General features: G+C 46.1%; 1 protein-coding gene across 4 annotated transcripts in view; it reads left to right on the top strand.

Moving 5' to 3' along the window:
- Nucleotides 1–518: 518 nt before the first annotated feature.
- Nucleotides 519–13,088, top strand: part of Swt1 (Swt1 RNA endoribonuclease) — a 101,011-nt gene continuing 88,441 nt past the window's right edge. For 2 of the 4 annotated variants that reach the window (XM_089584461.1, XM_089584459.1), the window contains exons 1-5: nucleotides 519–1,530; nucleotides 6,426–6,563; nucleotides 7,933–8,009; nucleotides 9,169–9,225; nucleotides 10,925–11,003. In XM_089584461.1, coding sequence (XP_089440587.1) covers nucleotides 915–1,530; nucleotides 6,426–6,563; nucleotides 7,933–8,009; nucleotides 9,169–9,225; nucleotides 10,925–11,003 — 967 coding nt within the window. In that variant the 5' untranslated portion in view covers nucleotides 519–914. The remainder of the gene's footprint in view (nucleotides 1,531–6,425; nucleotides 6,564–7,932; nucleotides 8,010–9,168; nucleotides 9,226–10,924; nucleotides 11,004–13,088) is intronic. The other 2 variants (XR_016291787.1, XM_089584460.1) reach the window with 1 other exon arrangement.

Genomic DNA, 13,088 nt, shown 5'->3' with positions numbered 1-13,088 from the left:
TTCACTGATTTTCCAAGCTATATATAGGACAGGCGTTTTGAGAACGAAAACGTCAAGGTGAATTTGAAGAAGTGGGTATATTATGTGCTGGCTGTAGAACTGAAACCGAGACCATAGAGCACTTAGTTTTAAGGTGCACACATGGGTTGTTGTTGTTGTTGTGTGCACACAAGGGTGCACATAACTTCGTCCAGCACTTCCCGGAGCACTGGGATTTGCTGGGGAGGACGGACGAATGGATGAGAAAAGCGTGGCTTAACAAAGGGGGAGTTAGAATATTGGTGGAGGAAGTCAAAGGAGAAGTGAATTTAAGAAAAAAGTAGTCAAATTGGAAATTTTAAAATAAAAAAGCGAAATTGAAAGAAAAATTTAACGAAAAAAAAAACCCCATAGGCTAGATGGCGCGAGCTGCCGCCCAATACAAAGGGTGAAGTTATTACCATTTACCCACTTATCAATCCGATCTAATCCAATCAATTCTTTCGTCCTTGAATCCAATAAAAATTAAAGTAAAAAAAAAAAGGGATAAGTGCAGTAGCGATTAGTTTCGTGCCGTGTTTCGCTCTACCTACAAACCACGTCGTGCTCCAAACATTCTAGTTCAACCGCCTTACTACCACTTCTACTTTCCAGTGGGTAAACACTCGTCGTATTTGTGATGGGAAACGTACACGAGCCTGTAGCCTGGAGCTGTGACTGGTTCCAAATAGTTTCTGTCGAGAAGTGATAGTCGCGCGCGTCGCAGCTAGCGTGTGCGCCGAAGAGACGACGACGACGACGGCTGTGCGCAGGCCCCTGCTTTGTCATCGTCGCGCGCTTCGACTCGGAACGGATGCACCAAGGCGCGCGCTGTCAAGATTCGGCTGGACACGTAGCGATGTAGCTCGTTTGCTTTTGAGAGTCTGGCACCGAAAATGCATTTGCCTGACGGCTACGGTGCAGAGATGGACCAGAAGCGACGAGCTACGACAGGATACCTACGCGGAGAACGGTATGCGTTCGTTGGAAACTCAGAGGACCGTTCGAACACCTCCGGTCCAGCGAATCAACCGACTTCGAGCGATGCGACGACCGCTGGGCGGGCGATAAAGCGTGCAACTAGGCGCCTTCCAGCGCCCGAAGATGGAGCACTTAGGGCGGCCGCGGTGCCGACATCGCACAGTTTTTTGCGACAGGATCCGCCAAGTGTTGCCCGAACAAAAAACAAATCCGCTCCAGCCTTTTCTGTGCCGTCTTACGCTGTCCACGGCGGAAATTCGACTCCCAGCGCCCGTGGCAGCTCTGTTCGGGGCACTGGAACTTCTGGCCGTGTGGGAGGCTCACCGCCTTCCAAAAAGGCGTCCTTGAGTCGGGCGCTGTTCTCGGCGATGCTTGACGTCTTCGGCCCGAAACCCGGCGAGAAACTCGTAGCGTCCACTTCTGGAGAGAAAATCGGACCCTTCGACAGCGGTCCGTTGGCGCCCAAGTCGGCCAAGCCTCGGGCGTCGTCTGCTGCGCCCTGCTCGACGGTTGCTGCGGCTGGGCAGTCCAGTAAGTGCTCATGTTTTTTTTTTTAACTGCCGCGCAGCTAACTGTCTCTGCGCATCTGAGCTGGCGCTTCGAAACTGTAGAGATTCTGCGCGCCGTAAGACGAACGGTGAGACAGGCGCCTACAACTCGGCTTTGTCAAATACCGCATGGCTGCTTGTATTTCGTAATGGAATTGAAAGCACACATGTGTGCAGTTAAGCACTTGAGGTTTTGCGCTGTGCTGGCTTCAGTCATTTCAGTAGCGAGCCAAGTGTCTCGTGCAGTGGAGATGCGAGCAGTGCAGCCAGTTAGCCCCCTCAGAAAGGTAGGGGCTACCTGGCAGCTCTTGCTCTGCCTCCAGGTGATCGTGCGTGCCCATTTGTTCCTGGACAGCCAAGCACTGCGAGGACCTGATCATGAGGTGTCGAAGGATGACACTCCTGGCACCTTGCTCATTCCGGTCACTGTTGTTTTAACCAAGTTTTGAGCCCGTGTAGTTTCAGTTCCCATGGCCCTTTTTGGTTTTTGAGGGAAGGAAATGGCGCAGTTATTGTCTCGAACACCCAAAGTAGACAATAAAGGTGAAGCCTAAAAATTGATGAAGCTTAAACCGTGTCTGCAGTCAGGTTCTGACAAAAACTCTGGAAAACATCTTTGCACAGGTCCCAGGCTGAGACCGACATTCCTGGGAAATACCTTTTCTTTTCTGAGAGTGAAAGTGGATTCACGCAGGTTACTCCTTTTTTTGTGGGTGGCAACAGCCAGGATAATCTTGCCAAAGCTTGCTTTCCTAAAAATGGCGATATTATCATCCAATTTGGGGGCGGCTAGCACATACTCTGGTGACAGTGGAAGGCCAGGTGTCCTCATGTGGCTGGTGTTTATAATGGCTGCACTGATACACCTGATGATTTCTCCCGTGTAAGATTTCTCGCATCTGCAATATGCAATGACTGTGGATATATGCAGTGAAGTTTGCTGCGTCGATCGCACTGCTGTAACACAGCGTAACAAGAGGAGCAAACATTTTTTAGGCACACCCGAAGTGCTTTTCCACACCGCCTGCCTGCACTTACAGGCATGACCTGGCGTACTCTTTCAAAGCTACATGTGTGCATCGGCTAACTGGGCTGTGTCAAAAACACCTGGGCAAAAAACGTTACCCTGAGGCATACCTGTAATTGTTCAGAATGTGGTCACGCGTTTTTCGCAGCCCAAGTGGCGGGCAGCAGCAGTTTTAGATGTGCATTGGCATTGCGGGCTGCCTGTAATGACGCTGTGCTCACGGGCTGCATGTCTTGTCTTCTGGTTCTTTTCGCAGCTAACCCTTTGTACCTCTTTTTTAACCTGGTGTCTTGTTTGGTAGTCTTTTTAGAGGCTGAACTTTCACTCCCTGCCTTGCTGCTGTTTTCATAAGACTGGGCGAAAACCATGAATTTCGTGCACCACTGCAGTGTTGCCGGTATAAGCTTCTTTTGTTGTTGCAGCATTCCCATGTTTCATGCTCTGTAGTGAAGTCTTGCCGAGCGATAGCAGGATCACCGGGGTTTAGCCACTGTCCCATTATCTTGCTGTTTCATGTCTTTCGTGTGGGCGCAATTTCCTTAGCGGCACTTTCAAGATCACGGTGGTAAGGGCTGTCGTTACGTTCTTCAAATGGCCAGAGTTTAAGGGAAAAAAGCCCTTCTTTCGTGAGGTTCATAATGTCAGTTTTTGTGCCCAACTTTTATAAGTAGATGCTGGTCCAAGAATCAGATTTTGGTGCACTCAGGTAACTCGTTAGTAGACGTAAGCGCTGGTAAACATTTCTAAGAAGTGGCTACTCTTTTCTTCACAAAACCACACATGGCAGCTAGTTGTGCATTTGTGGAACATGAAATGCGGTAGTTGTCCACATTGAAACGTAGTTCTTACCGTCCAGAGTCCTTTGAATTTTTCTGTTTCAGGCCTCAAGGTACAGCTTTAAAAGGCGAGGTGTTTTTCATTGTGGGCTGCCACCATGCAACCGAGGTGGACCATCAGATGCCTAAGAAAGGCATCTTTACATATATACTGGCTGCATTTTGAAAAGATATCGAGCTCTCATTTGCTTGTGGAGTGAGGGATGGCATAGTACATTTCTTGACTGTTGCCCAAATTAGTGGTGATTTGTTACGACAAAAGTAGATAGCGTGTGCTTCGAGGGGTCCCACATCGCTTGAATTTGTTTCATTTGTGCACCACTCGTGTTGGTTCACTCAGAATGCAGTGGTTGCATTTCGTCTACAAAAAGTGTCACATTTGCAAGCACAGTGTTGACACTTGAGCGTCGTGGATGGTGTTCATGCCAGACAAGGCCTGCAGCCTTGTTGTGCCTTCAGGTGTGCTTTGAGTGCTGGGTGGAGAGAGCCTCAGCAGTGAGGAATCGCAGCTGCTATAACGAAGCTTTAAAGGTGCACTGAAAAGGAATCTGAACTCGTCTTTTTGCCGCGGGAACCCGATCTACACGTTCCTAGCATTCTTGGAAACTGTGACTTATTGCCCTGTGTGGCCGATTTCCCTGATTAAATCGAATTAACGCCCGGCTGCCGCCTTTTTTTTTTTAATTCTGCCTCGTACGGTGGGCGGAGTCGACCAATGCATGGAGCGCCTTTCACCCAGTCCCGTGGAGGCTTTGCTTTCGCTTCATTTTGTTTTTTAGGTTTCCATGAATAAATAGTTTCATTTGCAGACAATATAACCGCAAAATAAGCCCGCAGAAATAAAAATACGTGCGGACTATTTGCTTCAACGGACTACTACGTATTACTCCGCCGATGGCAGAGCGGCAAGCGGCCACGGGACTGGGTGAAAGGCACTCCCCGCGTTGGTCGACTCCGCCCACCGTACGAGGCAGAATTGAAAAAAAAAAAAGGCGGGAGCCGGGCGTTAATTTGATTTAATTACGGAAATCGGCCACACAGGGCAATAAATCGAAGTGTCTAAGAATGCTCGGAACGTGTAGATAGAGTTCCCGTGGCAAAAAGACGAGTTCAGATTCCTCTTCAGTGCGCCTTTAAGATATTTAACTGAACTTTCCCTTGCGTGAAAAATTGGGACACTTGAACTGTGCCTTAAAAGTATGATGCGAGAGCATTAATGGTTTTTTGCTACTTTCCTAATAAGCACCTCTAATTATACACACATTGTCATACATCAGCAGGCATCATAGACTGCGTAATACTCCACACGACGCAGAAGGTCTCCCCTTGACCAAGCCGAACGAACATGCTTCACTGGCCTTGGGGTAGCATGTCCGAGTCGCAACCCATCATGGGTTCAGTTCACAACTAATTACCCAAATTTTCTTTTAAGCATATTTAATTTACGCCCTTATATGTCATAATGACATTTCCGTCATGCTACGACCCCATAATGACAATTTAACTCGAGTTTTATTCCTCTTCATTCCATAGCTCAAAGTGTGACGTCATAGCCCTCTCGACCAATCCTGAGGTAGTGTGACAATGCGCACAGCTTTTCCTGTGAATGTCCACTATAATGCTGTCAGTTTAGAATCTCCTTTCTTAGTGCTGTGACACAAATATGAAAGCGTGGCATGTTTGCCTCTGCAGCTGACATTGAGCGCCATAGGCTGAGCTGACAATATGCTTTGTATAACCTTTTGCCCTCCCTTATTCTCTGCATGTCGCATCCAGGTGTCTCAGATGGCACAGCTGATATCAGGACTTCAGGATGATATGCCAGAAAGATGGGCTGTAGAAGAAAGTTGGTTATCTTTTATAGTTATCATGCATTTGCAACTATTATTCTAATTTTGTTCTTTTGTTTCCCTTTCGTACTGCTCTTTGTTAGACTGTGATATACGCTAATACTCACTTCTGTTCAATGGTGTTATTAGCAACTTGCAGTTTGTACGCAACGTACGCAAGTTATGGCTTAGTTTCTTTTCATGTGTACATGGATGCCTATGTACCGTCATTCCTGCTCAAAACTTTTGAATTGAACTTTAGTTATATTGCTGCATTGTACTGTGTATTTCTCGTATTCATTGTGTTGTAATTGAAAAGCGTGAACATGTTATCCTATTGCAACCGCGTACATGCTTAAATTCAGAAAATGTGTGTCTGCTGCTGCAGGCTGTAACTGATGTGAGGGGGCTAAGGCCTCGTCAGGCTTCCAAGCCTTTAGCCTTACGCCACGCACAGGGATTCATCTGTATTGTTTCCTGCAAATAAAAAGCCAATTCAATTCAATTCAAAGCAGGAGTATTTTGACGTGCACTCGTATGCATGATGTGAGTGACATTGTTGGTGTGTGCACAGTACATAAGCTGTCTAGAAAGATGCCCATAACCGTTTCTTGCTCAGCATTCTTGTTAGAAAATATCATTGCATTGAAAAAAGTGTATACAGTGTTGTAGTGGGATTGAGTGGAAACCTTTAACGTTTCGAATACTTATTTTAACGCTTTCAGTTTTTATTAAGTTTATGGATTGGTATTGCGAGACTTTCAGTGCAGTGCTCGTGGTCACTAGAGGGCAGTCGTGCTACGGTTTGAGTGACTTGAGTCTAAGAGTTTAGCTCAGAACTTTTATGATTACGTGAATGCACACTGAGCCAGACGATGTTTTATTGATACCATTAGCATCGCTAGGGTGAGTGGCACTCAGTGTGGGGGTAGGGAATCAATTGAAGATGATCACCGTAATGTGGAGGCCATAATTTCGGAAGGTCATTTGTGTTATAGCTCATGAATTGGGCATTTCAGTAGGCATGCTTTCCAGTATCATTGATGGTGTTTCAGTGGTGTCAAAGGTCAGTTCTTGGGGAATCCCACGAATGTTGATGCCTGACCAGAACGTATGTCACAAGCGATATAGCCAAGGTAATTTAAACAGGCTTAAAAAATTCTGGCGACATTTTTTTTGATTTCAGGTGTGATGACACATGGATCCACTAGCGCGATCCAGAGTCCGGACAAGAGTCCATTCAATGGAAGCACAAAGGTCACCGACTCAAAAGAAATTTCAAGTGGAAACTTGAGCTGGAAGAATTACGGATACAACTTTTTAGGTTAGTGAGGCGTTTCATACCAAAATTTGTGCCACCCAAGGCGATGAGTGGAGACACCTGTTCTTCAATAACGAAAGCATTACATGTGCATTCAAAGCGAAACGTCGTGGGAGGTTGTCGACAAACGTGTTACTCGTAAGGTCATAAGCTGCTATCTGGGAATGCGGCTTCATGGAGCTTAACCATTCTCCTGCAGTTCAGACATCGGTCCTGGGGATTACTCTCTCTTTTGTAACCTGAAGAAATTTCTTTGTGGACTACGATTTCCTGATAATAATACAGTCAAAGAAGTGGTAGCAAGCTTCCAGTAGCAGCAAATAGTCTTCCTCTTGTGAGGGCAATCATGGAAGCATGGTGGCATTGGTATAATGATCATTTTTAAAACAGCGCTAAAAAGACACAGACAGCAGGAAGAGACATACACATGTCTGTTGTCCACGTCTTTTTTGCACTGTTTTAAAAATGATCAACCACTAACTCGCCCAAGCTCTTACCTTAGTATGTTGATGTGACGGGGATTACTTTGTTATGAAGTAAGTTCAGTTTTCTCTGAAAATAGCTTTTTGAACACCCCTCATATTACCCTGGTCAGGACCTAACAGATTTATTAATTGTGGAGTCACTTTGTAATCGCATTCACTCACTCGACGTGTGTATGGAGCAAATTTCCCTTCTCTGACTGTGAGGGCCACTAAGCTGCTGATCATTTCTTCAGGATGATGCTTTTTGCCAGTTTGCTTTGAACAGATAACGCTTCAGGTCCTGAGAACCTAGACGTTCCAATTCTAGATGTCCAGCAGTTTTTGATACGTTTCAAATATACCCCCCCTCTATCATCTCATGATGCCACAAAGATATTCCTAAGAATATTTGCAGGTCGGCTAAAAAGGTTGTGTACGGCAGTCAAATCTTTTTGAGGGATGAACGTGACGAAGTCCAATGTTGACCAGTGCTCGACCTCTTCGAAATCAGTACCCGTTGTGTTGAGGTGCTTCCGTTGCCAACTTATTTTGACATAAAGTGCACCCCCAAAGAACTAGTCATAAGAGGTTGTGTATTAAGCTTATTCCGAGTTGTATAAGGCTCTTCAACAAGCGCAGCGTTACCGCCATGGTCACTGCATGACCATGATGACCCCTCCTCTGCTTCAGCTGCACCCCTTTGACCTCTGCACCCTGTGCGGACCACATCCGCCTGACGCCACAGTGGTTGATACCAGTTTTACTTGAAAGAGTTTGAATGCTACTATGCCTTACCTGGTTGAGAGGCTGTTTATACAAAAACTAGTGCTCCTTGGGGTCATTTCAGAAGCCCATCAGTGCACTCAACAACTTGGCTAGTGCTGATGTCAGTGCTCTCTCTTGAACAGGTGTGTCACCATGGGATGCCTTTGGTACAGCAGCTCCAAATGACGAGCCTTTCATTGAAGATGTGGAAATGGAAGACGTGAGTGGCCTTCTGGCATTTGAAAGGGCCTGCCTCCCTCCCCTAAAGAACTTTTTTTAAAGCTCTTAGCCTTGTGCAGATCATGACGGTGCTATTCTCTATTGCATGGGGGGGGGAGGGTGTAAGGGCTTCACTGAGACCATAATCTTCCTCAGGGAAAGGAATTAAATCCCATTAGGAAAGGTGTCAGGTAGGGAGACACGATCTCCTGTTCACTCCATGTTTACAGGAGGTATTGAGAGGTTTGGATTAAGGAATAACTGGGGAGATGAAATTTATTGGAGAATGCCTTAGCAATTTCCAATTGGCTGATGACATCACCCTAGTAAGCAACGTGTAGGAGGAATTGTAGAGCATGATTAAGGACCTAGATAGGCAAATCAGAGTGGTGGATCTTAAAATGCATACTCTGAAGAAAGCTGTAGTAATGTTCAGTAGCCTCGGAAGGGAACAACAGTTTACGGTAGCCAGCGGAGCTTGGCAAGTGGTAAAGGAATACCTACTTAAGGCAAGCAGAGACCACAGGTCCAGACTGCGAGAGTAAAGTAACAAGGTAGAGTGCATTTGGCAGGCACTTTCACGTGATGAAAACAGTTTACCAGCATCCCTCAAGAGGAAAGTATGTAGTAGTTGCATCTTGCCAGTACTCGCCTATGGGGTAGACACATGGAGGCAAATTAAATTGAGGTCAGCGCAGCCAGCTATGGGAAGGAAAATGATAGGTGAAATATTAAGAGGCAAAGAGAGCAGAGTGGGTGAGGGAACAAACGCACGCTAGTGATATCCTAGCTGACATCAAGAAAGGACATGGACAGGGCATGCAATTCAAAGACCAGATAACCAATGGTCCCTTAGGATAACGGTGTGGATTCCAAGAGAGGGAACGTTGGAGGGTTAGTAGGAAGTCATGTGGGTGGATGAGATTAGGAAGTTCACTGGACAAGGCAGCCACAGCTGGCACAGGGCAAGGTTAATTGAAGGTCAGTGGGAGAGGCGTTTGTCCTGCAGTGGGCGTAGTTGGGCTGATGATGATGTGTGACGTTGTCAGCCTGAGTTATGGCATCTTTGGTTGTAATGGTGGCATAGGGTTGACGTGACCGTGTTTCATTACTTTGCTGGCCACTCAGCTGATGTGACTGGATTGCTATTTTTATTTCAGTTATCGGACGCCATTGACAAAGGTTTCAACACACAGGGGCCACTGTCGGGCTACATGGTGAGTGGTGTGTGATCGGTTGTAACCCACTCGGCTGCAGGTGCTACAGAGTATTGTTGCTACGAGCATCACACAGTGTAAGTTATGGTCATTAACAGGTCCTTATGCAGAGGTGGAAAGGTTTAAATGCGCTGACTTTCTAAATGGCGTGCAATTTTCCAAGAACAAGAAGAAAAAGGCTCATTTGTGGTGTCCTTTAAACGAGCCTTTCAACTTATAAGCAGGACACCTCCTTTTGATTGACAAGTCAATGTGACAGTTTGCTTATGGTGCAATTAATTTTTATAGGTCTCAGGGTAGTTAACTTTACCAGAGAAAGTGTGAATTAACTGAGTGATGAATGTGTGTTGGTATGTTTTTGCGTCGTCACTTGTCATGTTTTCCATTTTGATTTCCCATAGTGTATGCATCTGTTGTCGTTTTTGCCCCTGAAAAATGACACAACCATGGCTTGGTGAGCTCGCATAGGGACAAAAATTAGTGGGCCATGGTAATGTATTATGAAGCTTAGTTTTGTGGGCATCAAGCTTGTTATTGAAGCAGACAGCCTAAACGTGGGTATGCACCACAGTGAACTGTAGAGTTTTAAAGTTTTTTTTCTACCTGTGTACAGTCTTTGTCAAAAGTAACCAGGCTGCATGGTTTGCTTCTAGCTTGTATAGTGGAGCCCTTGTGGCTTTCCTAAAGATCAAAACGTGTTGGAAGGTAAGAAGACCCCCAGTCCTTACCTTTGATGACCATTTCAGCTTCAGGGAAGCTGTAAAGGCTCCACTGTACGAGCTAGAAGCAAACCATGCAGCCTGGTTACTTTTGACAAAGACTGTACCTATGCTGCTGTAGAGGTCATGCTTTTAGTGCCACACGTGGTCCAGAACTTTTGCCTCAGCTGTGCCTGCAGGCCCAAAAAGGCACTAAATGCAGTGCTAGTGCAGATTGTGCAGTGGGGTCTAGGCCGTTGGGGTTTTGTGCCGCTGAGAACCTCCTGACGCAAGCAAAAGCCAAACAGGGCCCTAGTCTGTGATTCTCTCAACTGTCTCACCTGTTCCTGTGTAGAGAGCTGTGTGCACTTCCGTTGTGTGGACGAATTCTGCTGCTGCTAGTGTTACATATGCATATAGGTGGAGAGTTAGTTTGGCTTGGGCTTGTTGGTCATGCATAGCGAAACGGGGCACTGCGAACAGGTAAGGACAGAGGGCGGGATGGGTGGTGATGCTGCGAACGTTTGTTTCTAGAAAACAGCGAGGCACCTGTATCCAACATCCTGCCCACAATGAGGAGAGGAACCAGCAGGTCAAAAAAGCAGCCTAAAGTAGTAAAGGTGACAGGTGCACATTGTCATCCACTAAACATACAATGTGTATCTGCAGTCCTTACTTCTCGTGGCTCTCTTCTTGACCTGCTGGTTTCTGCTCTCATTGTAGGCGGGATGTCTGATTCTCAGAAGAAATGTTGGCAGCATCAGCACCCATCCTGTCCTCTGTTCCTCCGTCTGACCATGCCTGTTCACACTGTCTCAGTTTGCTAAGCTGGAGGATGTGTACCTACACCCACTGCGAGGCCTTTGCCCTGCAGTGGGTGTAGTCAGGCTGATGATGATGATGATGACTTGCTTTGCTTTGCAATGACTGGATGCAAAGGGTGCATATGTGCTGAGCAGTGTTGGATGGGATTTCCCTGGCTTCACCTCTCTCTCGTGCAGGGCACCTTTGTGGTCACGGACACCAACATCTTTCTCGGCCACCTGGACCTTGTCAAGAGGGTCATGGAGCCTCGTGCAGGTGACTGCTTTGGGCTTCCTCTGATGGGGCGGCACTCATGTCCTGCCATCTCGCAGCACTAGTTCGTTGTTTTTAGGGTTGTCCTCTTAGGTGGAGTAGATTTGAAATAAGGGAGCGATTACCCATTAGCATCTACCCAGGCTCAGTAGTACTACCCGTGGGTGGATGCTAATGAGTAATCGCTCCATTGTTTCAGGCCTACTCCACCTAGGTGGTTTCCCATGAACACATTGGACAAACACTGTTCCCACATTGCGTTGATCATTTTGGCATCACTCTGCCAACTGCGAGCTGGTTTAGTTATCTTAAAGGTGCACTGAAGAGGAGTCTGAACTCGTCTTTTTGCCACGGGAACTCGATCTACACGTTCTCAGCATTCTTAGAAACTTCAATTTATTGCCCTGTGCAACCAATTTCCCTAATTAAATCGGGACAACATCCGGCTCCCGCCTTTTTTTTTAATTCCCCACACACAGTGGGAGGAGTTGACCAACGCGTGGAGTGCCTTTCAGGCAGTCGCGTGGCGACTTTGGTTTCACTTTTATTTTGTTTCTTTTAGGTTTGCGTGAATAAATAGGTCTAGTTGGAGACTAGATAACTGCAAATTAGGCCCACGGAAATAAAAATACGTGTGGACTCATTGCTTTCGCCAACCACTATGTATCACTCCGCCAATGGCAGAGCGGCAAGCCGCCACGGGACTGGTTGAAAGGTTGTCGACTCCTCCCACCGTTTGGGGGGAATTAAAAAAAAAAGGGGGGGAGCCGGGACGTTTAATCTGATATAAATTAGGGAAATCGGCCGCACCGAGCAATAATTCTAAGTTTCTAAGAATGCTCGGAACGTTTAGATTGAGTTCCAGCAGTAAAAATGCGAGTTCAGGCTCCTCTTCAGTCCACCTTTAATTGGCAGAGTGACTCTCCTGGACAGGTGGGGGTCCTGGGTTCGATGCCCGGCCCTGGGCGAATTTTTCTGTGAACACAGTTTCTGTGTAAGCTGCGTAGCTTTACATTTTAGCTGTACCACTGCGCTTTGGTAGATCAGGGGAGTAATCACTCTCATGGCACTGCTTCGTTTACTGGCTTGTGTATTCCCACCACTGTGCACGCTGTGATACAGGGGCTGTGCTGCAAGCAAAGCTCTGCAGTGGGCTTTGCCATTGCAAATGCAATTTCATCAAACTTGAAGTTTAAAATACACGGGTCGGGCAAAGGGAATAACAAGAATCAGGTGTTGCGTTACGCTTCAGGGGCCGACTACCAACTGAGTTTACTGAAAGCAACACTGGCAATGTGACAAAGGCGTGACAGCATGTGTGTTTCAAAAGTAATCTTATGCTTTTGCGAATCCTTTCCCCGCGTGCTTTGTCAAGTCAAGTCTGTTGAGCAACAATAATACAAGCAAAATTATTATTTGAAGTTAGTACTCTAGGAGAGCCCATGGTTAAACAACCGTCAGGATGACCTCCCAACATAAAATAGGTAGTTTAAACAAATACTAAGACAGTGGTTGCTAGATACAAACAACGATAAAAGACAATCATAAAATCGTGTGTGTACAAACAAAGGCAAGAAGCATTAAACAACAAAAGTGGATCAAGAAACGGAAAAAGAAATGCATTAGGGTACACAGAGTTAGTCCATAATTTGCAATTGTAAAAAGTTTTTGATATGATGTAAAAAAAATAAAACTGTTGCATGATGATTTAACTTCGTGTGGTAAAGCATTCCATATTGTTACACCAGTGAATGTTGCGGAGAATTTTCCATAATTAGTTTGAACTTTCGGTAGGAGAAGGTTAAGACGCTCAGAAAACCTAGTTTCATTAGCATTGAAAAAATAGTTGTTGGGGAAGACTTCTAGTTCTAAGTCAAAATGAATAATTCGATAATCACAAGTGCAAAGGAACTTCAACTGCACTGCAGTACAAGTCCTATGACACTTAGGTCTTCTGCACTCTGTGAATGTGGCCATGCTCTGTTGTCAAGCCAGCCTGTTGGGGCATTGCCCCTTTTCAAATGCCTATCGTGACACTTAGTACTCCTCATGCTGTTCTTTCAAGCAACATTTGCCTTCTTTGGTTCA

Source organism: Amblyomma mixtum, chromosome 3, assembly GCF_055824585.1.
Source record: "Amblyomma mixtum isolate Tamu chromosome 3, ASM5582458v1, whole genome shotgun sequence".
NCBI classification, from domain to species: Eukaryota; Metazoa; Arthropoda; class Arachnida; order Ixodida; family Ixodidae; genus Amblyomma; species Amblyomma mixtum.
Note: the sequence above shows the minus strand (reverse complement) of the source record. Positions and strands in the feature narration are given on the sequence as shown.